This window comes from Fusarium keratoplasticum, chromosome 12 (assembly GCF_025433545.1).
Source record: "Fusarium keratoplasticum isolate Fu6.1 chromosome 12, whole genome shotgun sequence".
Classification (NCBI taxonomy): Eukaryota; Fungi; Ascomycota; class Sordariomycetes; order Hypocreales; family Nectriaceae; genus Fusarium; species Fusarium keratoplasticum.
In genome coordinates, this window is record NC_070540.1 from 349,207 (window position 1) to 374,473 (window position 25,267).

At 51.5% G+C, this 25,267-nt stretch overlaps 5 protein-coding genes and 1 pseudogene across 6 annotated transcripts, besides 1 other annotated feature; 3 read left to right on the plus strand and 3 right to left on the minus strand.

The window, feature by feature from the left end:
* Positions 1-8,817: 8,817 nt before the first annotated feature.
* On the minus strand, positions 8,818-9,865 carry NCS57_01369900 (Catalase-peroxidase; the record flags this gene model as incomplete). The annotated part of the gene is made up of 5 exons (XM_053063326.1): positions 8,818-8,855; positions 8,922-9,179; positions 9,232-9,304; positions 9,354-9,508; positions 9,565-9,865. The coding sequence occupies 5 exons, from the start codon at positions 9,863-9,865 to the stop codon at positions 8,818-8,820; spliced, it is 825 nt and encodes a 274-aa protein (XP_052906659.1).
* A 2,972-nt stretch (positions 9,866-12,837) lies between these two features.
* NCS57_01370000 lies at positions 12,838-13,526 on the minus strand (annotated as a pseudogene). Its single transcript has 4 exons — positions 13,388-13,526; positions 13,093-13,331; positions 12,966-13,037; positions 12,838-12,912 (listed from the first exon to the last, which is right to left on the minus strand).
* Positions 12,838-13,526: a sequence feature.
* A 1,737-nt stretch (positions 13,527-15,263) lies between these two features.
* On the plus strand, positions 15,264-16,593 carry NCS57_01370100 (uncharacterized protein; the record flags this gene model as incomplete). The annotated part of the gene is made up of 4 exons (XM_053063327.1): positions 15,264-15,353; positions 15,407-16,135; positions 16,188-16,476; positions 16,526-16,593. Exons 1-4 carry the CDS (start codon positions 15,300-15,302, stop codon positions 16,591-16,593), a joined length of 1,140 nt encoding a protein of 379 aa, XP_052906660.1. The 5' UTR covers positions 15,264-15,299.
* A 2,724-nt stretch (positions 16,594-19,317) lies between these two features.
* On the plus strand, positions 19,318-21,006 carry NCS57_01370200 (uncharacterized protein; the record flags this gene model as incomplete). The annotated part of the gene is made up of 5 exons (XM_053063328.1): positions 19,318-19,596; positions 19,658-19,977; positions 20,032-20,245; positions 20,321-20,777; positions 20,846-21,006. The coding sequence occupies 5 exons, from the start codon at positions 19,318-19,320 to the stop codon at positions 21,004-21,006; spliced, it is 1,431 nt and encodes a 476-aa protein (XP_052906661.1).
* An 888-nt stretch (positions 21,007-21,894) lies between these two features.
* On the plus strand, positions 21,895-22,764 carry NCS57_01370300 (uncharacterized protein; the record flags this gene model as incomplete). Its single annotated transcript, XM_053063329.1, has 1 exon — positions 21,895-22,764. One exon carries the CDS (start codon positions 21,895-21,897, stop codon positions 22,762-22,764), a length of 870 nt encoding a protein of 289 aa, XP_052906662.1.
* A 715-nt stretch (positions 22,765-23,479) lies between these two features.
* Positions 23,480-24,959, minus strand: NCS57_01370400 (uncharacterized protein; the record flags this gene model as incomplete). The annotated part of the gene is made up of 9 exons (XM_053063330.1): positions 23,480-23,640; positions 23,693-23,777; positions 23,831-24,257; positions 24,308-24,320; positions 24,369-24,396; positions 24,454-24,520; positions 24,566-24,703; positions 24,753-24,796; positions 24,852-24,959. The coding sequence occupies 9 exons, from the start codon at positions 24,957-24,959 to the stop codon at positions 23,480-23,482; spliced, it is 1,071 nt and encodes a 356-aa protein (XP_052906663.1).
* Positions 24,960-25,267: the final 308 nt, after the last annotated feature.

The following is a 25,267-nucleotide window of genomic DNA, read 5'->3' on the forward strand; positions in this document are numbered from 1 at the left end:
GATAGGTGCGGGGGTCGAGAAAGAGGGTGGGTGCTGAGTGACGACCAGCTTCGATTGGTGCTCACCAGAGTCGAGGGAAAAGGGGGGGGGGGGGGGTATGATATGGTGATGATGGCGGGCTAAGCCTGGGTGGGCGACGGTCTCGTGGCTGAGAGATCAGATGTGCGACCGGTGTTTGGGGAGGAGTGACTGCAAGGGGAGGCGAAGAGATGAATCAAGGCGACACACAGATGACCACGGAGATATAGAATATAATAGTGCCTGCGAGTCTGCGTGTGTGGTTTTGCTATGCGTCTAAATTCACGAGGGGGGGTGATGGTGCATACCCATTGGGAATTGAGGGGTGTGCTGGCATTAAACATGCTTCGCAAGCTCATGCTATATGCCGAGACAAGCAGCTGTGGTTAGGCGAGTGGAAGAAGCTGGGACTAAGTAGACTGGACAGACTGGGTAGAAAAAGGTATGGACACTAGCCACGAGATCATGGTTTGTGTAGTGTATATTTCTATTGTACACATCAAATCAAAATCAGATAGCAATACGGTAGACGGGCAGGGAGCGCAGGGTAACGGCAGATAAATGTTCAGATTCAGACAGGCCAACCTTCAACGGACCAAGGAACAACGACCTCTGCAATGGTGGTGAAGAGTATCTGGCCTGGGGATGTATTCTCCCATCTTACGACAACCGCGAGCATGATGTTAGTACACGGTGGGAGCTCCGACATTGACGGTGCTGCTACTGTAGCTGCTGCAGCGCACCCGGGTGCAGTCTACCCATCAACGACGCGTGCCTCGACTGTGCCAGACATGGCTGGAGTAGACCCGTCGATGTCTGTATCATGGCGCTCAGTGAACTGGAGGGGCTTGATCGATGAGTCGCGGCAGAGCCCAAAGGACAAGCAGAGGGTGCGCCTGGAGAAGAAAGCGTAGCAATTCAGGCCAACTCCGGCCTGATATGAGTATGGATCTAGGAAGGGGACTCAGGCGATAGATAAGGACCATGTCATCGGCGTCGGGGACGGAAGCACCATTAGGTAGCTAATATCTGTATATGCAGTTGGCATCGAGGGTGAGGGTTGCGTATTCTGAAGCATTATCGCGTTGAGGGGGCGGGAGATTATGGCTGGATGGATGCGATGTCAGCAGGCGCGATGAGATACGGAGGCTGTATACCTCTAGCCTTTGTAGACACTGGAAATTGAAAGAGCTGCGATGACTGATCTCTCTGGGGACTCCCCGGAGGAAGGCTATTAAGCAGCAAAGTGCCTCGCAAGCGCTAGCGAACAGGCTGATCGTGCCAGACAAGCGTGGTGCCAAGTGAAGGGTCTGCCAAGGAGGGATGTGCTTTTAACATATCCCATATGGGGACGGCCACACTGGTCACGCAGGTCTCTGACGATGTGACAAGTCGCCGGGCGGCAGGGCAGCTGTGGCAAAAGTGGTAGCTGAAAAGCACGAGGGGAAAAAAAGCTCGCGGGCATCGTGGAATGAGACGTTGGCGACGGGAACGTGGTGGAGGGCCCTAGATAGGTATCTTTTGCGTGCTGGCATGCATGGATGGCGAGCCTGGACGACGTCGTTAGCAGCAGCAAGGCCCGCCTGGAGCGGCGTCAGACATTCTCGAGGCAGTGCCAGGGAACCATGAGCGGCCCAGGCCTTCTAGACCCTCGACGAGGAGCGCATTGCTGCCTGAGGGGATAACGCCTCTGCGGCTATGTGGCGGAGAGAGGTTGCAGGAGAAACCGAGGCCTCAAGGGTATATCGTCGGATGGGCAGGCAGAAGGCTCGAGGCGGTCCCCTGCATGGGACGAAAATAATGTTGGGGGAAACAAACGGTGAAAGCAGAGATGGGCGATTAAAGAGGCAAGTGCCCCTGCGAAAGAGAGGGACAACTGAGGCTAAAGGCGAGAGTTAATGTGCGTGTTTGGCGGTGAAGGTTAATAAGGGTGCTCGCCGCGGTGCTGCCGCTCGCAAAGGCACAAGCACATACTGGAAAACACCATTGAGCAACCCTATAGCACTCTTGCTTTGAATCTGCTTGCCTGAATATCCTACAGAAGCCTCTCCATCGGTGTGGCATAGGTGACAGCCAGCGCCGGGTCTTCCCCCTTCTTAGCAGTGATCATGCCGGCGATACGACCATGTAAGTCAAAGACGCATGCGCCCAAGTCTCTGATCTTGGAAAATTTCCCCCCTTTGTTGAGACTAACGATGCACCACTCTGCGGAGATTCACCTGCGGTTCCCAAGGGGTCTTCGCACAACAGATTTAACCTCGTTTGAGCGTCCCAGCTGCGCGACGACGAGGCTCGATATGTCTCGGTCAGGGCGGAAAGCATCTCGTGCCAGCGGGAAGTGGGATAGCTGGGGCACCGAGGGCGGCGACGTATACAGGCACGAGACCGTTGTTTGGAGGGAAGGTACCAGCACCTCACTGGAGCTTCCGTATGATGCGGCAGGAGCCCTTGGGGCGTGGGTATATAGGTTCCCTTTCTGGAACGGTTAGATGAGAGAAAACCATGCCCTTTACAACATCCTCTTGTCTCTCTTTTGTGGATCGTAGACTCTCTCATCTCGCATTCCACATCGCCGCAGCTTGCTTGTTCAAGCAGCTGCTTGCATCTTCTGACTATCGCTGACCCAGCTTCAGATGACGCAGCGCCGGGGTTTATAGAGATCATGACGATGATGGGGAGAGGATCCGCTTAGCCCACACGAAGGATGTCGACGGCGGTCTAGTCAACCCTGTCTAGTGTTTCTGGGGCCGAGGCTCTGAGGGTGCCCTTGGCGGAGGAGCCACCACAAGCTCCGACGATGGGTGGCTGCCGATATGCGCGAGCTGCTTCGTGTGACGCTGTGGCTTCTCTCGCGGGATGGCCACACACCAAGGCGTGACGCTGGAGCGAGCGATAAGTCGCGAGCAGGATGGCCGTCGTCGTAATGGTCTTGGCTCTTCGAGGCTGGGCAGCTGCATCACGGTGACGGGCGAAATAGCGCTATGGCTAGCTTGGGCGGCCCGGCGTTAGTGGGGAGGCTCCTTGTGAGGTGGTGACCACGTACGTGTGTGGCGAGAAACTGGGTCTTGGAGATGCTGGTTTGAGCGTGGTGCCGATGGATCTATACTGGATCTGGAGTGGGAGCGGAGAGAAAATGGAGGGAGTTGCGGTGCGCTGTGTTTCTTGTCGTAGAAACCTGGTTGGGTACGCTCTTGCTGTTTATTGCTTTGAGTCTGGTCTGGGTATGTCTGGGTTTAGGTCGGGGGGCCCTTTCCTTTTTCCGGGTGCGGGCTGTGGAGGGCGTGGGTGGCGCGGATGGGAAAGAAGCGAGGCCAGGCGAGGCAAGTGTAAGTGCGCGCGCGACGAAACCAAGTGAGAGAGCAGGGGAGGGGGGTCCCGACGACGACGGCGGGAACCTATCTATGCCGTCTGGCCATCACTGTGAAGCTTAGCCAAGAAGCAGCCAGAAACCTTGAATGCGTGGGCCGGAAACTGTCAAGCAGAGTGGATGTCCAAGGCTCGGCGATAGTGCGGGCATCTGCGTGCCGTGGTGGATGGCTGGCCGTTGAGGAACCGAGTTGGTCGCATCGTCTAACATCGCTAGCGAGGAGAAGAGTCCAATCCTCGGCATGTAGGTAATAGTAGGCAGGTCTGCAGGCCTGTCTCTGTGTGCTCCTTCCGGGGGGTAGATAGCAAGTACCTCTCTTAACCACAGGCCGCGTCCTGGAAGAAGAATAACTGCCACGCTTTGTGTCCGGTAGAGCTTGGAAAGTACCCCCGAGTGCCCGGGGTGCATCATGGCTGCTAGCCATTCCATATACTCCTCATGGGAAACACGGCGGCGGCTTGGATTTCGGCGACCAAGCCAACGTAATGGCATAGAGGTCGCTCAACTGGGCATGGAATCAAACGTCAGGTTAGCGATGTTCTGCCGGTCTTGCTTACACACTTGCCATCTTCCTTAGCATACGCAGAGCTAGTTTTAGAAGTATGACTTGTCAAACGGGAGGATAGGGTTGTGCCCATGGCCAATGACTTGATGCAGGTCCTCGCGGAGGGTGGCGATGATCCGCTGTGCCGTCTGCATGTTGTCCTCGCCAATGGCTGATGATATCTTGGCCATCAGTGACTCCACGAGTTTGGAACACTGCTTGGCGGGCCGGCGTACATGGAGTGACACTGGCCTAGATAGTTGTGTTCGCCGCCGTCGCTGCTTGATTAGAGCAGCACGGGCATGCAAACTCAAGCTTGACTCCAAAGAAGAGAGACGGGGGGGATGTATGTTCTCTTTTCGGGTTCCCTTGGTCGACCTTTCACCGACGGCGGCGTGTTGGGGGCGTCGCTTGCCAACTGGAGGCCAAGAGGGGCCGGGAAACGTGAGGGATATGTTAACCATGGCTCGCAAGTGTTTGCACAGGCGAACGGGAGGAGATGGTCGATATGCGGCGGGTATCCGGGTATGGTTGGACAGGGAGGCAGCTGCTCACGAGCGAGGATTGGTCGTCGTTGTCTTGCGCCGCATGTGGGAAGGAGATGTCGCGTGGAGCATGAGGGCATAGGTCGCCTGAGATGGGGTGAGCTAGTAGATGCAAGCAAGGGAGAAATGAAGCTCCAATAATTGAGTTGCCAGAGGAAGCTGCATGTAGAGCGGGCGAGAGGAGCCATATATATGTAGGCTGATCGCGCCTGGCAGGCTGACGCCTTTGGACTGTGTGAGATGTTGGCCTTGGTACCTGGTCCAGCATCTGGTTTTATCCACGCCGTCGTCCCCTTACCAGCCTCTTCCGCCTCAATCCGTGGCCCTCGAACAAGGTTGCGGAAATCGCCTTGCGACGACGGCTTATCTGAGGCATATGGCATGCTGCGCCCTGGGTCCTGGTTAGTGAGCGTGGCTGTGACCTGACTCGCAGTAGCATCCTCGTCATCACACTTTCCAGAGATGGATATTTCTGCGACTGAAACTTCACTCGCCTCGCCGTTCGTGTCTCCGTGCGGAGATCTCGCCTGCAAGAAATGGGGGTAGCGTATGCAGAGGGACGGGGCCCTGCACAGCTCTCCCCTTCTTCACCATCGCCTCCAAGCGTTGATACGTATCGGTAGGTAGCAGGGTCGCGATAACGTAGGCGCTCGCTTCATAACCTTCTCCGCTGCGCTGGCGTATAGTGTTAAGCATCGTCGATAAAGTATAAGTATGCAAAGAATCAAGAACAAAAGAACAGAGAAACGGAGAGAACGGGGGGGAACAGGCGCGCGCGCAACGTGCAGGCTACTAACCATCCATCGCGCAATGTCTCATCAGATGACAGTGCCATCATGCGACGATGCCTGGCCCTGACACGTGCCTGCACGAGCCATGTACCCACGCATGAAGAGTATGTGCCCCGCCCCCACCAGCACGCCGCAGACCACCTCGCGTGCGAAAAATGTCAGATGTGACTGTTGAATTGGCTATAGTTCGTGAGGCTTCCAATACGAACCTTCCTGCGATGCTGCCACTTCAGGAGAGGGCGGGGGCGCATGAGGCCTTGTGGGCTCAACAATCCGGTGCTGGGAGGGCTAGAGTGGCTGTTTGGTACCCGACTGTCTCTTGGGTGGTGCATGCAAAATGTGGTGACCAATGGACATCGGCAAAGACAGATCCTACGGTACTCACGTCAACATTGGCTTTGGCAGCTAGTCTACCCGGCGAAACCTGCGAGAACAGGCTAAGTTCGCTGAAGAGGTTGCAGACCCTCCTACAGATTTTTGAAGAGTACCTCTTCGGCCTCATCTGCCCCGACCGCGAGGACGACTGCGACAACTACCTTGGCTGAGCCCGTGACTGTTCAGAGGTGACAACGACCGGCCGGCAAGCAAGGAGGTGAAAGCCAATCTCCACGACGAGCTGGTTTCAGGGAGAGGTCACGAAATGAAACTTATTTGGTACCTACTTAACGTCTTTTCTTGATTACGTAATCAGTTATAATTAGCCGGGGCCCCATAGGGACACGCCTAGGCGCGCCTCCACTCGCGAACGCGTAGGCGTGCAGATTATGTCAGCCCTCAATTTGGCTTAAACCCCACAGTCGCAGTTTCAGGGGCTCCGTCTGTTGCTGCCACTGCTGAACACAACTACAGTCTCCAGGAGCGGGCTTCCGCTATGGCCCAAGCAACATTTCCTGATGATGTGCTCCCGCCGGAGGGTACATACGATTCACGAGAGGCTCTACTCGCAGCTATCAACGAATGGGCAGCACCCAGAGGATACGCATTCATAACTGGGAGGTCTTCGCGATCAACTAGTGGAAGGCAGATTGTTACATACGCATGTGATCGGTGGTGTCGTCCACCTAGCGCCTCAAAAGATCGCCAGCGCAAGACTACTACACGAGGAACCAATTGTCGGTTCTCAATCATTGCGAAGGAATCCCTGGATAAGGCGACCTGGTCTTTAAGGCATCGTCCAGACAGCCGATTTTCCTTACACAACCACGAGCCAAGCTGGCACAAATCGGCTCATCCAGTCCATCGGCAGCTCTCTGATGCGGACAAGTCAACAGTCAGCCGCCTTACGAATGCCGGGGTAGCGCCAAAGGATATCAGGACTTATATCCGTCAGAACTCGAACACCATTGCAACCCAGCAAGATATCTATAATCGTATCGCAGATAGCAAACGAGAGCTGTGTGAGGGACAGAGCACTATACACGCCTTTGCTAACCAGCTGGATAAGGAAGGGTTCTGGAACCGGATGCAGCTTGATTCAGATGACCGAATCACGGCAGTGTTATTCGCCCATCCAGAGTCATTGGCATACCTCCAGGCTTATCCAGACCTACTTTTCCTGGACTGCACATACAAGACGAACAAATATGGGATGCCACTCCTTGATATGATTGGCGTTGATGCCTGCCAGCGATCCTTCTGCATCGCCTTTGCATTCCTTAGTGGCGAGACTGAGCAGGACTACCTATGGGCCTTGGACCGGCTCAGGTCCCTGTATGAACTCTGCAATACAAGGTTTCCATCTGTTATCTTAACAGACCGCGATAAGGCTTGTATGAACGCCGCAGAGATCTGCTTTCCATCTTCAATCTCGCTGCTATGCCTATGGCACGCGAACAAGGCAGTCCTCCGCTATTGCCAGCCGACATTCGTGCGCCACCAACAAGGATCGGAGGCCTATCAGCAGGGTCTGAGCGATTGGAGTGAGTTTTTCAACCACTGGCACTCAATTATGAAGTCACCAGACGAAGAGGCCTTTGATCAGCGCGTACAAGAGCTTGAAAGGCGCTACCTACCGCAATACATTGAAGAGGTTGGCTATATCAAGGCCAATTGGCTCGATCCATACAAGGAAAAGCTGGTGAAGGCTTGGGTTGATCAGCACCCTCATTTTGGTAATGTAGTTACCTCGCGGGTTGAGGGTATCCATGGGCTCCTTAAGAGCCACCTCAAGAAATCTACGCTGGATCTCTTCGAGGCTTGAGGGCTATGAAGCATGCGCTTCTTAATCAATTAGCCGAACTGCGATCCAACCAAGCGAGACAGCAAATGAGAATACCAATTGAGCTCTCTGGATCACTATATAGTGCCATACGTGGCTGGGTATCTCACGAAGCTTTACGCAAAGTTGAAGAACAGCGGAAGCTGCTCTTGAAAGAAAACCTGCCTAGTTGCACCGGCGCATTCTCTCGATCTCACGGCCTCCCTTGCGCCCATACTCTCAAGGCTCTACAAGAACAAGGTCAAGCCCTTCGCCTAGAGCATTTTCACACGCATTGGCACCTCAATCGCCATGGTGTTCATCAGTTACTACTAGAGCCTCGGCATCGACCTGATCGAATAGCCGCCGGTTCGACTACTGGTAGACCGCAATCAAGCACCCAGAGAGAGCCAAGTGCATTCGAGGCAGTTCAGGCAACAGTACGGCCAAAGGCACAACCCAAATGCAGCAGATGCCACCAAGTAGGTCATAGAATGACTTCAAAGGCATGCCCTCAGCGATACGAGGAACTTTTGCAGTCGTCAGCATCGTCGGCGCAGGTAGGGGCAATGCCAGCGGCGTTGCCGTCGGCATTATCAGGGCAGGTACGACCAGTGCCGACGACATCTTCATCAGCACCATCTTTGCAGGCAGGGGAAGCTCTAAGACCAATGTCTTCAGGGTCATCAGGGCAGGCAAGGCCAATCAGGGATAGTGCTAGCTGCATTGTTGTTAGTATCGACGACACAGACAGTACAGTGCCGGCAGCATCATCATCAGCACCGTCGGCTCAGGCAAGGATGGTGCCGGCACCTAGGTATGATGACCCGCGGGCTATCTATCAGAGATATGTTGCTGCTCGAGATGCCTGGTACAAGGCGCAGCCTCGTGGCAGTATTAAAACCAACCAGCAATATCGGAGGGCGCTAGGTCTACCTCTGCGGTATGACAAATCAAGCTATCAGTGGTGTCTCGATTGGAAGCAGATGGGCAAGCGCTGCGATACGCCAACTGGCTCTAGAGATTGGACTAAAGAGGAGATGATGGCCTACCTAGATTGGAGCAAAGCAGAAGATGACCGGGTCGAGGCTCAGGTAGCCACGGAGATGGAACGCATGCCTTTTTCTAGTAGAAGAGGTATGTGTGATATTTGGGAGGCGGCAGCGGCAGATGGCGAGGCCCAGCAGGCTATTTATTCAGGTAGATAATCAACTATTCCTCACCGTTCGGGATCATAGGATTTTAGTACTCAGTAGTAGTAGTAGAGTTTATAGGATTTTAAGAACTACCTCAGAACTCGGAATTACAGCTGTGCGGGGTTTAAGCCAAATTGAGGGCTGACATAATCTGCACGCCTACGCGTTCGCGAGTGGAGGCGCGCCTAGGCGTGTCCCTATGGGGCCCCTAATTAGCCATCTAGTCATCATGAAGTTATTCCTAGTTGTGGGGGTTGACTTACGGATAGCCCCTAGAGGCTTCTCGAGCTTGTCGGCGCGATCGACAACATCCTTGCTGCCGTTGTAGCGGACGTCGTTGCCCTTGGGGACAAAGGTGGTCTCAGCACCCCAGTAGACGGATTCGTCAGATTGCCAGGTATCGGCACGGCCAGCGCCAAAGCCAATAGGCTCAAAGTCCATAGACTCGAGGGCGACGTTGCCGGCGAGGAGGATAAGATCGGCCCAAGAGATCTTGTTGCCATACTTTTGCTTGATGGGCCCTGGAGATTTATGAGTATAATATCACTTCAACTTATAGCTTCAGGGACTCACAGAGAAGGCGGCGAGCCTTGTCAAGGTTCTGGTTATCGGGCCAGCTGTTGAGGGGAGCAAAACGCTGTTGACCCTACAGAACCGTTAGTGAATTGTCATACTGAGCCACCGTCATAACTCACCATGCCACCACCACCACGGCCGTCAATGGCGCGGTAGGTGCCAGCGCTGTGCCAGGCCATACGGATAAACAGACCTCCATAGTGGCCAAAGTCAGCAGGCCACCAATCCTGTGAATCTGTGACGAGCTTGTGCAGATCCTTCTTCAGAGCCTCATCTATCCCATGTCAGCATAGTCTCGGCGGTTTCAGATACACAAGATCTGCAACTCACAGTCAAGCGTCTTGAACGCCTCCACATAGTCAAACTCCTCGCCCAATGGGTTAATCTGAGGCGAGAACTGACGCAACACATCGAGCCTCAACTGACAGGGCCAAAAGTCACGGCTTCGAGTACCAGCACCGGCAGCATTACCAGCGACACGGCATCGTCCAAAGTCTTCCGCAATCTCCCTTGGAGGGAACAAGTCAGAACCAGAGTCGGTGGCCCTCTTGGCAAAAGGACAGCCGTCACCAGCCACCAGAGGCAAGACGCCCGAGGCTAGCAGCAGCCAAGCTGAAGAGATGCCGTGCATGATGAGATGGATTCAGGTGAGATCAGACACGAGCGACGGTGAAACCCAAAGAGCCTACTGAGAGCTTGAACGTGGAAAAAGAGGGGATATATGGCTTCATTTGTAGCAGCCAGACTCGCAACGTGATTGCCCAGATCGGCAGGGGGGCTCGGTCAACTTGCACAGCGCCAAGTCGGCAGTGCTGATGTGTCGGTTGGATTTGAAATGACCTCTCTGTGACTGACTGCACATTTTTGCGAGGGGTCCCTTCCAGAGGTCCGACTGGCCAGGCTAGGCGCATACAACCACGCGTATCACCTCGGCCAAGAAGGCTCCTCAGCACTAACGTCACTATTTCTGGGGACGTCGGGCATGGTGATAGGCGGCTGGGCATACTGGATGCAGTTGCTTCGCCGCGTGGGGAACGGACCCTGTGACGAGGCCGGCTGGCGGGGATCGTCACGTCACTTACCATGTTCTATCCAACTGCCGACCAGGATGACGAGTCCAGACGATGCTATTCGCCCGGACGCTGCAAGGGGCAGGCCCTCAAAACAGAAGGTGGCAGCTTAATCTCAACGTCGATTTTGTCTCAAGGAAACCTTAATGGAATCGTTCAACTTTGAGTTTGGATGACAAATTCATCCCTTAGAGAGCAGTGAGGCATTAGGTTATCCCACCAGCAGGGATACAACCATGGGAGTCTACTTGGTACGTCTGACATTGATGAGGAGAATATTCGTGCCAAGGAGTGACATCGTCTGATTACCCACCCGTGCAGGGTCCAGAGGACCAATAGCTGCGAGATGAAACAAATCGGCTGGAAAATAATCAATGCCCTCTTCTCACCTCACCCCTGACAACGCGGGAGGCGGTGCCTGGATCACCCGCGCCCAAATGCCGTGCAACAATGCCCCGGCTCTGGTCAGCGGGCTTAGCTGAGATGTAGAATACGGGCTGGCTCGCAAGAAGGAATGCAGTATTACTTTATTTCTGGGTGATGGCTCTGCCACGTCTACGCTGACTGTGCGCCAAGGCAGCATGTTCTCGTCCGCATGGCTGGGACCGTTGTGAAAGTCCTGTTGTGCGGCTTGGCCCCGTCGTATCCATGTAAGAACCTTAATGGCCGTGATGGTGAGGTACACAAAGTTTACAGAGACGCTATCAGAGTAGAACTACAACGTCATTAGCAGGGATCGGCCGCAGACGAGCCTATGGTAGAAGTGCTGCGCTGGTGGTGATAAGGAACGGTAATCTCTGAAAAATGGTAAGCTCTGTTAATGTCTTTTTCAGTGGTACAGCAGCTCTTCTAGCCCTAAAATCGACCCGGAGTATCGGCATACCCTTTTGGAATCATTCAATTGGCTGCGTTATTGGAGCGCCTCAATGTCTCCTTACCGTTCTGCAAACGCATGTTCACCATGTTGTGCTACCATCTCCCAGCCCTAGATTATCGTATTCGAACACATGCGGCTTGTCACAGCCATAAGCCTATCGCGTAAGACAATTCCTCCTCACACCACATCGCCAACGGTTGCACATTTGCCATATCTTCCGACCTCCTTCACCGAACTCGCATTGAGCTCACCGCTCCAATTAATTGAACGTGAAACTCCTCAAACGTGCAAAGCCATTGAAGCTATTTGGAATTCCCTACGGAATGCTCAGGGATCAACCATCAAGTTTCTCCATTATTGTGATTCCGGTAACCGATATTCCCGGCAAGACTCAGTGCACAGTCCATTCCAACCGTAGCATCCGGTACGCGCCTGCAAATCCGGATCCCTGTTCAAACCCATGCCACTATTATAATTTGGAATTTTTCCCTGGCTCGTACTACGAATAAGATCGAGCGGGATCTTTCTAGATCCCGCCACACAAGGCCCTGCTTGCCGAACCGGCCCACGTCAGGCCTGGGGTAACATCCAATTTAATGAACAGGATACAGAGTGCTACCCTGGTCTCTCGTAATATGTGCCTAGAGCCGTAGTTAGTGCATGATAATACCCGAAATTCTTTGCCGTGCATTGCATTCATTTCATTGTGCACCGAGACCGAGGTCATTCATAATACCCACGTTTCCCCTCTCCCCTCCCACGTGCGATGACTGTCACGACTACTCTTGGCCCAGCATTTGACGATTCAATGGAGAGTCCAGTTTGATTCTGCGGGATGTTTCACTGTAAACAGCGATTATTGAGGCCAGGATTAGGTACTTTAGATTACACAACATGGCAAAGGTCTCAGGCTCCCTCCCTCATTGAATGGAGCTCTCAACACCTGAATGGGGCCTGGTCGACTCCCTTCTGACCGAAGACTCGAGGGGCCTCCAGAAAAGTGATTCTTGTCCGAAAATAAGCTTTCAACCGACATGTGGTGTCGGAGCCCAGGCCCGAATTTGGGTATCGATCGTGGCGCCCCGAAGATGAAACGGCGTGGTGCAAACTCAATTGCTCCGTGCAATAGGCTGCCATATGCCCCAATGCGCTTTCTCAAAGGACTTTTGACGCTTGTACTGACCCTACAGGGTCTCTGTCAGGACTGGCGGGGAGCAGGTATTGAGATGTGCATACATCAGGGTAAGATGGCCAAGGCAAGTTTATAAGATGGAGTACCTGGAGATCATTCCTCCATGAAGTCGACAAGTGCCAACAATCTATCATGGACTCATAATCAAAGAGAGAACGAAAAAAAGAATCTGATAGACCTGGCTCGAACATTTTTCAAATAGGTGCCATCCACGTTATCTCGCGATTGGGTGATAAACCGAAGGGAGCGCGAAAAGGTCAGGCCTAGGTGACGGAATTTCGAGCCCGGAATTTCCGGGTCATAACCTGCTTCTCGGAAACAGCTAGAAGTAGTGAGTTTTTCTAACCATAATCTCCAAAGAACTAGTCATTTAACCCCTTCGTAAACCCATATTTGATGCGCAAGTCTTCGAAATGTAAGAGGCTGTATGTGACCTTCAGCTAATTCCACTCTCTTCCATACTCTGTCAAGTATCTGCGAATCCATTCGAGGCCTTCGGCAAGTCCTCGGCCATCTAGAGCACTTGAACCCAGAATGTGCTGTGAATTATGTGTCAGCGTATAGCCTCATGTGGTGCCGTGTAGATACGAACACATCTCTTGCCCTTTTCCAGTTCATCACGTATTCCTAAAACGTCGACAAGTTCATCCACACTCATAGCCTCCTAAGCACAACTGTCAATACTGTTCTGAAGTAGAGCACAAGGATCGCATTCCTACCGGCGAGTCTTGCTTGTTGGCAAATACCACAACAGGTTTCAGCTCGAGTCTCTCTACCAGAAGCAGCCGATGCAACTCTTCTCCAGCTTCGTCCATGCTGTCGCGGTCTACACTATCAACAACAAATATGATGGCATCTTTTGGGGCAAAGAAGCTCCTCCAACATGCTCTTAACTTTTCGTCTCCAACGAAGTCGAATAGATCAAAGCTCTGCCCGTTCCTGGTTATAGTGTCGACTTCTATCACTGCTGAGAATAAACACATGTCGAGTACCGTAAAAAGACGCAAGACTTACTTGATCGCGGCGGGATTGTAGCTGGAACGGCTCTATGGAGCAGATGCCAAACGATTGCTGACTTGCCTGCTGATGGCAGCCCAACGAGGCCGAGCGTGATCTTCCGCGGTGTCCAGACAGAGGAGATAGCCTGGCCCATGACTGTATTCTCGAACGAACCTATCGAGCCGCGTTTTATGCGTGATGATGGCAAGTATAAAAGCTTTTGGTCGTGTCAGCGGTTTGTGGTGGCCATATAGGTGTCCTTTGCCAGGCTGCCTAATTGTGGGTTTGTCTGTCCTTTCGGGGACCATATCATAAGCGCTAGGAGATCCAGCCACCATAATCATGTGATGCCAGTTACATGCCTTGCCTGGGACTTGCTGCCTATTTCCTAGAGTTGTGTTCTGGAGTTGTGAAATGTGCTGGGCTTTTGCGGTGGCGTAGGGTAGCCCGGTTTCATCAGATTCGACAACGAGCCCTGGTTTGCATAAGCTCTATTCTAGGCACATGTTGGAGTGATCTATAATGGTCTATAACTGTTATCCCATGAAATATCTATAGTTCCTTTTCCCAGAAGATCGCGCTTACTAGGTTTTGCCCTCGAGTCCCCCATCCGGCGTTGCATGCTTCTCATCTTCTTCAATGGCAACCCACAGGCTACCTTAGAACAGCTCCTTTCTTCCCCGCGGCTAACACCCTCGACCCAGGTTCTTCATTTGTTGAGCGTAATTAGTTCACACAACATTGAAGAGGCTTGGTAGATCAGAAGCGACTTCTTGGCTGTAAGACTCGAAGGGGACTTGTAAGTTACTCCTGGTCTCAGTCAATGTCTCAGTGGTTATTCAAGTGGCCAAAATGGGCCTATAAGTGGCCAATCACCACATAATGATCTGGTCTAATAAATTCTCAACTAAGGAAAGAATATCGTGAGGTTCAACTCAACTATGTCGATCTTTAATAGTTTCACAACCAATTAACACCAGCTGATATGATATCCATGTGAGATATTCTTCCTTTCTAGACAAAAGTTCACTGCATGTAACCTCACTGGCTTTCCGGAATTATCCACCCCTACAGGGAACTTTCCCTCTCGGCTCTGTGAGGCCACTGGCAGTCCTGGAATCAGGTGATGGGTTTCTCTACTAACATAGGGATGCAGAACACAGCTCAACTAAACGAGAAATGATACTGATTGTGATGAGAACGCTCTCACTGCGTATTTGCCTCGCTTAACTCATGGTCTTGGCGAGCTCTGCGGCTCAGTGTTGCGTCTCGGGTCTCTTAGATCACAGCCCCGGGAGCATACCCTTGTCTTGATGGACGGACCCTCTGACGCGTAAAAACAGCGTCTGGCTCCGGATCATCCGGAGGCGCCCCGCAGCATTGAGTGCTTATCCTTGTTGGCATCCATCCTCGCTAATCAGAGTTCTGACACCTTCATCAGTGATTGCCGATGAGTTTTGACTCTTTGTATTGACATGGTGAATTGCCCTCTGATGGGACACGCACTGGACACACATGTTGCTCAATGACTGTTCCGTTGCCACTTCTAGATGAACAGATAACGCTGGCAAGACGGTACTCATGAGGACAAGATCGACGGCCAAGTCAGGGCCCCAAGCGATTAATCACCTTATCCGACAGATCAGGCGAAATCTCCCGCCATCCTCCTCCAATACGACCGTTAGGCGCCCGTTGAGCGCAATTCTAATTTGGGATACGAAGCCAAGATTCTTGGTATGCAGGGGCCCAACCTTGCAACCGTTGATCAATAAGGTTCGCTGTGGACCGCACGCAATTTTGGCGTCACGAGCCAGTGGCTCGATGCTCTTAGCGAGGGTCGTATTAAAGGTGAGGACTTCCGCAACGTGTCTTTGTTGTTGATGTTTTGGGCTTTTCGCTTTCGGTTTCGTTCTGTTGGCGTCTCATCATGTTAAGTACACGGCACAAAGGCATTCTGCGGACATGCGGCCTCGCTGCTCTGGTTTGTAAACTGGCGAGCTGCAAGTAGGCCATCGATCTGACTCGTCAACGTAGGTTTTCTGGGCGTTCTACTATATATGGAGCACTCAAGCCGTGAATGCCGCCAACCGAGGCTATTCCCAGTCCACAATTGGTAACAATGAACGGCCAAGACCGACTGGTCCACGAATGAATGCAACTTTCGTCACCCTTGCTCGGAATAGTGACGTCTGGGAAATCGCAAAGTCGATTCGACAAGTCGAAGATCGATTCAACCACCGTTTTGGCTATGATTGGGTTTTCCTCAACGATGGAGTATTCGACACTACTTTCAAGAACGTCACCAGCAGCCTCGTGTCTGGAAACAGTTTTTATGGGCAAATACCGACAGAGCATTGGTCGTTTCCCGAATGGATTGATCAAGAAAAGGCGAGAAAGGTCCGCGAAGATATGGCTGAGCGAAAGATTATCTACGGCGACTCTATCAGCTATCGACATATGTGCAGATTCGAGTCGGGGTTCTTCTTCCGCCAGCCCCTTCTCATGAACTACGACTATTACTGGCGAGTGGAACCAAACATTCAGCTGTTTTGTGACATTCAAGAAGATCCTTTCAGAGTCATGGTAGAACAGAAGAAGAAGTATAGCTTTGTCTTGAGTTTGTATGAGTACCAGGAAACAATTCCTACTCTTTGGGATACGACACAGAAGTTCATGAAGGAACATCCTGAGCATATCATCAAGAATAACTCGATGGGCTTTCTGAGCGATGATCACGGCACAACTTATAACCGCTGCCATTTCGTGAGTGCCATCAAGGTTTCCGGCCTGAGGCAGGACTGACAGAGTGTGATAGTGGTCCAACTTTGAAGTGGGCGATCTCAACTTTTTCCGAAGCAAGGCCTACATGGACTATTTTGAGTACCTGGACAAAGCGGGAGGATTCTTCTATGAACGTTGGGGTGATGCTCCAGTGCACTCGATTGCCGCTGGACTCTTGTTGGAGAAGTCGGAACTGCACTTCTTCAACGATATCGCCTACTGGCATAACCCCTTCACCCACTGCCCAACGGGATCTCAGAAGCGACTGGATCTTCGCTGTCACTGTAATCCCAAGGATAACTTTGACTGGAAGGGCTATTCTTGTAAGTGTCCCTCGTCTGTCCATTCTCTCTAGCGCTAATTCCTGCTTAGGTACATCACGATATTTCGAGCTCAACGGCATCGAGAAGCCTGAAGGCTGGCAAAGTCAGGCAGATTAATCGCTTTGCCGAACCCAGTACATGTTGCCATGCCCTTATGAACGGAGAAAATATGAGACGGTGGGCAGCGTTGAGATTCATGGATGTTTGATTCAGTGTATGGCGTGTATGGATGCGACAAAGGGTGTATATGACCCAGGGCTGAGACTGGGATGGCCAGAAGCGGACGACGTCGCCTCTGTATAGAAACTAATAAGCCAAAAACATGGTCTGAAAAGAAAGAGAGAACTGTCTCATGGAGTCCAAATCGGTCATTACTTTCCTCATGGTGTCCATTTTGCGACATCCCACAGAAACGATGATCAGCTGCGTGAAGTGGCTATGAAACTACTTCTGCTCCCTATCATTGTTACCATCTCAAACAGAGTCCGTGGCCAGAATACCAAGGAATACATTGAAATCATTCCTTTTCCTTCTCCTTCTCTCAGCACTTCTCACACTGGTCTGAACCGATGTTGCTGTCGTATGAGTGAACCTTGTTTTCGCAGGGTTTCTTCTGCTTGGCCAGCTCGCATGTTTCATCGATCAGGTCAAATTTTACTAGGCTTTTGCATGCATCGTACCAGCAACGGTGTCGAGTGGTTGAGCACATGTTGAGGACCTTTTGGGCTAGGCTTTTGAATGAAGACGGAATGATTGTGGTCAGTTTCTTTCGTGGTCTGGAGATGTCATTCTCGAGCAGATTGAGTAAGACTAGATGTTCTGGGTTTAGGTCCTAGTGGAGTAAATTGAGAGTTAATTTATACCTCTGACCATCTGGGATATCTCGTGACTATTGAAGTGATCCGTTGTACCTTTCTAGATAGGTAGGGCAGTGAATAATGTTGTGACGCTCTTCTCATTCTTCTCAAAAGTCTCTTCACCGGTGACATAGGGTTTTGATAATGAGACTGTCAATGCTACCAGGAGGGGCGTGATTATATGGATAGGCATATGTGCAAGTGCCCGCGATCGGAAACCTGGTGTTCGCGTTGACCCGGTGATAGCTCGTTCAAAGATACAGATAAATAGAGAAGAACCTGTGATGAGAAGAGCAGTTGCTAAACTGTGCAAAGTGAATATATCAGCGATTATTTAGATGTTTTATGTTCTGGCCAGTGTGACGTGGTGTCGAGTAGGTGTTCAGATGAAAGAACTGTTTGTTGGCGAGGAAATGTTTGAACAATCTCACCAGCACACCTGATTGTTCAACTTGAATGCTCGAAATCAGAACCAACATGAAACCTTGAATAAAATGAGACAAACAAAGGAACTACAAATAACCAAGATCCCTCTTCCGGGCTCAAGTCTCAGACTCAATCTATACCTTTTCATGATCTGCAACAACGACATCGACCATCGCGACCAAGACACCAACTCAGGCACTATATCACGACACCCTCTCCACCGTGACTCCTAAACGGCAAAGATGTGCGCTACCACTTTCGTCAAGTGGCACTGCTCACTGTGCGACCGCCTCATAGGCTTCGATCAGAACGAAGAAATTTGCGAGCATGTGATGGACATGGAGCCAGAGAAGTGCTGGAAAGAAATCAAGTCTGAGAAGCAAAATGCTATTCTACCGTGCGAGGAGTGCGAGAAGAAGCTCCAAGAGGAGCGCAAGAGGAAGCACGACAAGGAGTAAGTATGTACGTTGTTTTACGGTATTGGGTATTGATGCGATCATTTACTGATAACCGTGTTATTTGTGATGATCACTGATAGCTCCTTGTAGAGACGTCATTAACCCCAATAAAAGGATCAAGGTTAGGCTGTGTTAGGACTGGTACCTATGTAGGCGAGCAACGAGTATTCTTGCATTTTATCTAATGGAACATATCTACGAACAACTTGTTCCATGCCCTTGTCTGATTTGTTCACTCGTACAGCTAGCTATTATCAAAGTTAAACAACCTACCGTGTTACATCCCTGACGGCATATTGGCAGACTTTTGTGACGGCTCCTGATCTTGTTCACCAGAGAAAAAGCCTTATCCACCTCGATCATCTAACCCTAGACATGGAAGATATCCAGCGATGAAAGCCCCGTGGCAGGTTGCCTCTTTTCCATAATTCACCTTTGAGACAGCATAGAAACTAGCCTCATAGGCTATTCAAGCCGGCCGAGTCTCTCCTCGTGATAGCTGGCTATGTTGTTGAAAGGCACGGTGCACCTCGACCCCCTACACTGCTCTACTTGGGATAACCCTGTCAGTCAAATTCTCTCCTTACTCCCCTACGTGATAATCGGTCGCCACCAAAAGAAAGTATGCCGAAACTATAGTTGAGCGCTTAATCCCGCAGATACCACCAATCTGCAGCCCATAAGGAACCAGGCTGCATGAACAGCACTAGCACCCAATAAGTAAGTGTCCGGATTCCGCGGCAGTGTCTTTTGATTTCCCCGAGTGACCTGTCATCATTCAGCCTGTGGGTGGTTCACCGACATGCAGGCTGTATGCACTCAGCTCAGTGCAAACTTGTGGTCAACCTTCTCCATACAATGAAAGCACGGTATAGGGGCACATATTGGGAACGATTATATCATATGATCGATTGCTAAGCATCGCAAAACACAACTGGGATCTCAAACCGAGCCGCGGAGGGTCGACGGCACGACGTTTGAGGTACTCTGTTCTGAACAGTTCTCACTTCTCCTCATCACCTCTCTTCACTCCTTTGAAGTCAAATCCTAACCGCATTCTTTCTCAATCCTCAACACCACTATACACCACTCTTTTAAACATGGAGTTACTCTCATTTTTCGTATTTCTTGTTTTTGGTGGCCACTTCTTTGGTCTGCCTTTCTTTGCTTCTGCCCAAGACGCTCCTGTCTTCATCCAAGGTGGATTCGAAGACGCTGCAGTGGATGATGAATCGCTCTATAACACCGGCGGGACTATCAAAGTCAATGGATTTGACATGGTAGTTCCCAAGAATGTTTTGGTCCAGTTTCCTGCTGCCTGGGTCCCTTGGAAAGACTTCGTGACTAGCAAGGCAGACTTTGCTGGCTTCGAGACTTTGGTGCGCAGAATCTTCTCGGCTTTATCGGTGTTTTGATATGCTCACTATTGCCCTCTACCAGGTCCTCGGAAACACCATCAACGGTGTTCATCGCGTTGCCCAAGTTGTCATTTATGAGTTCTTCGAGGGTCTTGCCAGTGGCTTCATTGAGTCACTCGACTACGCAGACGGAAGCATCAAAATCCAGAACGGTCCTACCGTCCGTATCAGTGACCCCAACGGTGTCTTTTCTGTCGGCTATGATGGGGCTCCCCACATGACGGCAGACGACCAGAGCCCCAGCATCTCGTCCTTCTCTGGATTTCCCATGTGCATCCCACGCAACGACACTGACCCTCTCTGCCCTCTCAGCAACAGGCCTTTCAGGGGACCTAGAGCCTTGTACGTATAATACCCTCCTATTGTAATAACTTTATGTACTGAAAAAGATTTAAGCACTGCTCCTGATCCCCTTGTAATGGCGCCCTTCCAGGCAGGAGATTTTATCACCTTTACTGGCTTCCACAAAGGCAACGAGGTTATTGCCTTTAACATTGTTGCGCAAAACGTTCAGATTCAGACCCTGGGAGACATTGTATATGTTCGGATGGAGCTCGGCCTTCTGGGCATTGATAACCCCAACCCTAACGCTGAATTCGCGGACTCCAGGGTACGATCTATTATCTCTTGCCATCGCAGCTCCCTTGACAGAAACATGAGAGTATGTCCGCTGACTTATTAATAGTTCATCGGGTTCACTTCTAATAACAGAGCAACCGTTGCCTTGTACGCCGTAGATGTCGACCCTTGTACTGGGGATGTGACAGACCGTATCATCGCCACAATGGGATTGCGTGGAGGTCGCAACGAACAGAACAAGTTGGAGTACCGGAATGGTATCTTGCATTCTTACACCAGAGAGTACAAGATCGTTGCCGAAATCAACGGCGTTGAGAAGACACGCATGACCAAGAATGGTATCCTCAGTGGCACGTCTGTGCAGCCTGTCAATGTCTGGGCCCAGGCTGAGCAGAACATCCCTGGCACGCCGCCGGTTCCTCACGACTTCTCTGAGATGGCTTTCCTTACCAAGGGCGTTGGCCGCGATGAGGACGGTAACGTTTGGGGTCCTCTTGACCCATTCCTCCACACAGGTGTCTTTATTGAAGCACCTAACTGCCCAACGGATGGCTCAGCATCAAGTACGTACAAACATGAAAGCAAGTTGCTGTTCTCGGTGCCGAGAGACTAACACAAATGATGAGGATAGGTAATTTGGCTCGACGCGGATCTGTTGGCCTTTGGTACAGCCGTGCCAAGACTCAAGCAGCCGCCGACGCGGAGAACAAGGGAACTACTGACGGATTTCTTGAGATTGCTCCTTCCGAGGGAGGCAACCAGACGGTCAAGCGAGTTAAGCGAGAGTTTTGAATGATTGTCACTCGATATGTCACGAATATTCTTTATATGCACATATAAAGCTTCACTTCAACTGTTATGTATTAATTGACGGCATTTCTTTGCAACGCCTAACGGTCAAGATGAAGCAGCGTCTCCCCCAGGAGTGTCAAGAGGTCTGTACTAGTAGAGTGATTGAGGGATAAGCATCGTAGTCTGGGCTGGCCCGCTTGCGAGGCCATGTTCAGCATTTTTGTCGCAACGGGTGCAGACAAGGATGCGAGTGACGATTGGGGCAGAACCCTCCCAAACAGCGTGTCGAGGAAGGGTGGCAATCATGCGACCGACTTTGGCAGGTTCTTGGTGCGTCAAGGAGTACGAGTAGGTATAAGGGATAGAGATGGCCAGACAGCAGAAGATTACGCTCGGGGGTCTGGGCTGACGGACCTTGCAGATTGTTTGCGTGAGGCGATGGAGCGTAACAGAGATGAACAGACCAGTCTCGGGGAGAGTGGCTGCGAGCAACCGTGACTTGTTTAGGGGAAGCTGAATGCCTGGAACTTCATAAGGAGAGTGCCGGCAGTCTAGATTCTTGACAGACAACGGCTACCCAGGGCGCTTGGCAGGAAAATGGTAGATAATTTCACTATTCGTGGAGCTTGGCGTTAGAATGAAACAAACCATTGGCCACTCACTCGGTTGCTTTGTTAAGGCAGCGCCACACATGGACTATTCGGCGCTATCGCCAGACCGCCCAATGCCGACTCAGAAGCATGTCAGCACTTGCCAGCAGCTCAATTAAATGGCCAAGCCACCATATGCCTTCTCCGTGTAGGGCAGAACATCCTTTAAGAGTCAGGGCTGTGCCGCAGAAGCCGTTTCGAACCAGTTCTGCATCCCACCCACGTCACTCTTTGCACCATGGTTTCTCAAAAGTATCTTTCCGCGTTGGCGGTTTTGTCTTTGTTTTCGGGGTCTGAGGCTGGTGTTTGTTACCCCAGCGGTTCGACATCTTCAATCACGGCCGAGACAGTGTCGTCTACGACTGAAACAGCATTGTCTACCACCGAGACAGCTTCGTCTTCTTCTACTGACTCGAGCACAAGTGTCACGGCCACTGCCAGCACGAGCAATGTTCAGAGCTCTTCTTCAGCAACCGAGACGGGTTCTGCATCAATTTCTACAACATTCTCTACCACGTTTTCTACTACTTTCTTGACCACGGCATCGACGACAGCCTCGACCGAGAGCATCTCGGTTTCCACGACCACCACCTCCGCCGAGCCCGAGGAGACTGTTTACCTTCGTAACGGAGACTTTGACGATAGCTACGATGTGTCGCCCTGGTACTCGGCCCTAGATGCGGCCACTATCCTCATGGGCGTCGTCTCAGACGTGTCCCACGAAGGCGGTCACTCTCTACGCCTCAAGTTCAACAGCCGCCCGCTTTACTTCCTCGCCAACCCCCTGAACCCCAAGGCTCTCGTTGCTGAGAAAGATTACGAGATCTCAGTCTGGGCCCGCTTCGACAAGGAAGTCGACGACAACGGCGAGGGCTGCACGCAACTCTTCCTCTGGTGCATGCACAGCGACTGGGACTTCGCTGAGAATGGGGGCAATGGTCAGTTGTTGACATCGGCTAACTCGGTCAATGACTTTGCTCAGGTCAAGGCCACTTGCCGTTGGTCTCAGGCGCAGCTGGACAAGAATCCTCTTTTGATGCTCAGGTGGTCATGCTCCAAGACGCTGGCCTGGGTGGACTCTATCACCATCGAGAAGGCGGGTCAGTAAGAGAAGCGAAGCTCTGGCAACGGCCGAACACTGGAGAGCCTTGGTATTTCGCAGCAGCCCCCTGCTGATGAACTAATTCTTTTGTCTATCTTTCTTTCACCTCAGACACACTGTACATGCTCCACGCTGTTAACAATCTTTTTGCCCAATGCTCGATAGAATGTCACATACCCATATCTGCCAAACTAGCGCTTGGCGATCAATACTCATAACTTCTTAACATCTTCTCAATTGAAGCAAATGCGCGTGATCTGTGACCAAATGCTGTCATGAGAATCCTCAGTCATCCGATATCATAGCCTTAGGAAAGTTCTCTGATGATGGCATGCACATACCTTATAAACGGAAACTTTGATACCTAGAAGTCTCGGTTTAAGCATAATTGTCCAACGTCACCGTTCCACCTCAATTGGGAAGGAAGCCGTTAAATCGGTCCTCATACCGTTACCTCGCCCTCACGGAGACAAAAAGCCCCAACCACGGAGCAAGCATCAAGCCCTCAATGGGACAATGAAATTGTAAATAATGATGCTCAACGCAGAAATTGACTGACCGACAAATTTCGAGTACAGCAGAACCAGAGAAGGAGAAGACAAAAACCGTGTGAGCTCGCCCAGATGTGAAGAAATATATTGACGACGGCTACCTCCTACACTTACGTGTTGTTAATTCTATGCTTTTGCTAGCTTTTGATCTCCCCTCCTGTTGAAGCAAACTACTTTGATTCCTCCTCCGGCTTGCGGCCGTAGAGGTAGCGCACCATGAAGTAGCTATGAATCCTGCGGTTGCGGATGGCGTTGCGAATGCTCATGAGGAAAACTTGGTACTCGTCATCGGGCCACTGGAGGACATGCTTCCATAGCATGAGAGTGTATCCTGTGGGTACAGTCAGCATGAATAAAGAGTCAGCCAGATAGCAATTGTTTACCCTCAAGGTCGTTCTCCAGCGTGAGCCTGACAAACCGGCCAATCTCTGCTAGCTTAGGGTCCTTGGGCCAGTCGCCCACAGGAATCTAAGAAGTTCTAGTCAGCTCACCAAACATGACACGACACCTTGGGCACTCACCTTGTACTCAACCATCTTGATATCCTGGAATCCAGCCTCCTCGATACCCTTCTTCTGCAAATCGTGCACGAAGAATGGTAGCCCCAAAGCCTTACCGCCCTCCTCATACATCTTCTTCCCTAGCCTCAGCACATCCTGCCTCTCGGCGGTTCCATCGTCGCTGCGGAATTCGACACCAGCCTCGGCCGACTGAATCCATCCGCCGGGTGCACAGCATCGATAGGCTTCCTTGAACAAAGCAGTCCAGTCCCTAATGGCGCCAAAGAGGTAACGGATGTGGATAAAATCAAAGGTGTTATCCTTCCAGGTCCAGGTTTCACTGGCATCATCGATCTCGAAGCGCACATTTGGCGGAACCCACTTGGGCTGGCAGGGAGATAGATCAGTGCCTGTTACTTCGGCACCGGGATACTGGTCGGCAAAATCACTATGGCTTATCAGCACGACGATATCCGTCAAGGAGTGTAGCAATCGTACATTGCCCAAATACCTATGAGAGGGTCAGCAAGGCGTCAGCGTTGAGCATGAGAGACCTTACCGCTTCCTGTGCCAACATCAAGAACACGCTACAACAAATTCACGTCAACTCATATTCTCCACAATTTGGATACATTAATCCGCACCTGGACATCATCCTTAATTGGAGCAAGAAATAGCTTGCCGTCCAAGAGGATCATCAAGTAGTGGTGGCTACGACAGTCAGTAAGCATCAATTGGACGGGGAGTCAATCGTACGTGATATCCACGGACTCAAGCTGCCGCTCATCGTTGGGGAACGAATACTCTGTATCGAATTTGTCGCTGTGAAAAGTGCGACCTTGAATCTGACGATACTCTAGAATGCTGGCAGACACTGACGCAGTCGAGCTCTCTCTAGTGTCTCACATTAAAAGCATGTCTCACCCCCTCGAGGGGCACTCACACATCCGACCCAAGAGACGAATCGCCATCATCAAAGGCGTCACCCTAGTTCAAAAGATCAGCCGCATGCATGAGGCATTAAGGACCAGTCAAAAGGCACCTCGACGTCATCAGCAGGAACAATCTGGGGCTGGACGAGCGGAGAAGTTGTAGCAGCTGGTGTGCGCTCCCCAGCAGGCGACTTGGACGCGGCACGCAGATCAGACATGACGAGCCGTATACAAAGGTCGATTTTGATTGAAGAGATGCGAGAGGACAACAAAGAAGCGTGTGGAGATTGGGGGGAGTGAGGGGAATAGCGCGCGCTCGAGCCGTGGCCCCATTAATCACGGGGAATTTTCGACGCGGAGGTAGCATCGGGAGCTTCGGCCCGTGTTGACGCGAGTCAGGGGGAGTATCCAATAGGAAGCTGTGCATGCTGTGACGGTCGGTCAGAGGGAAGACGCTGAGGCCAAGTAATGACCAAGTGTAAAGGAGAACATGAAGCTATTCGTATGTCTCGAGATCTATATAAAC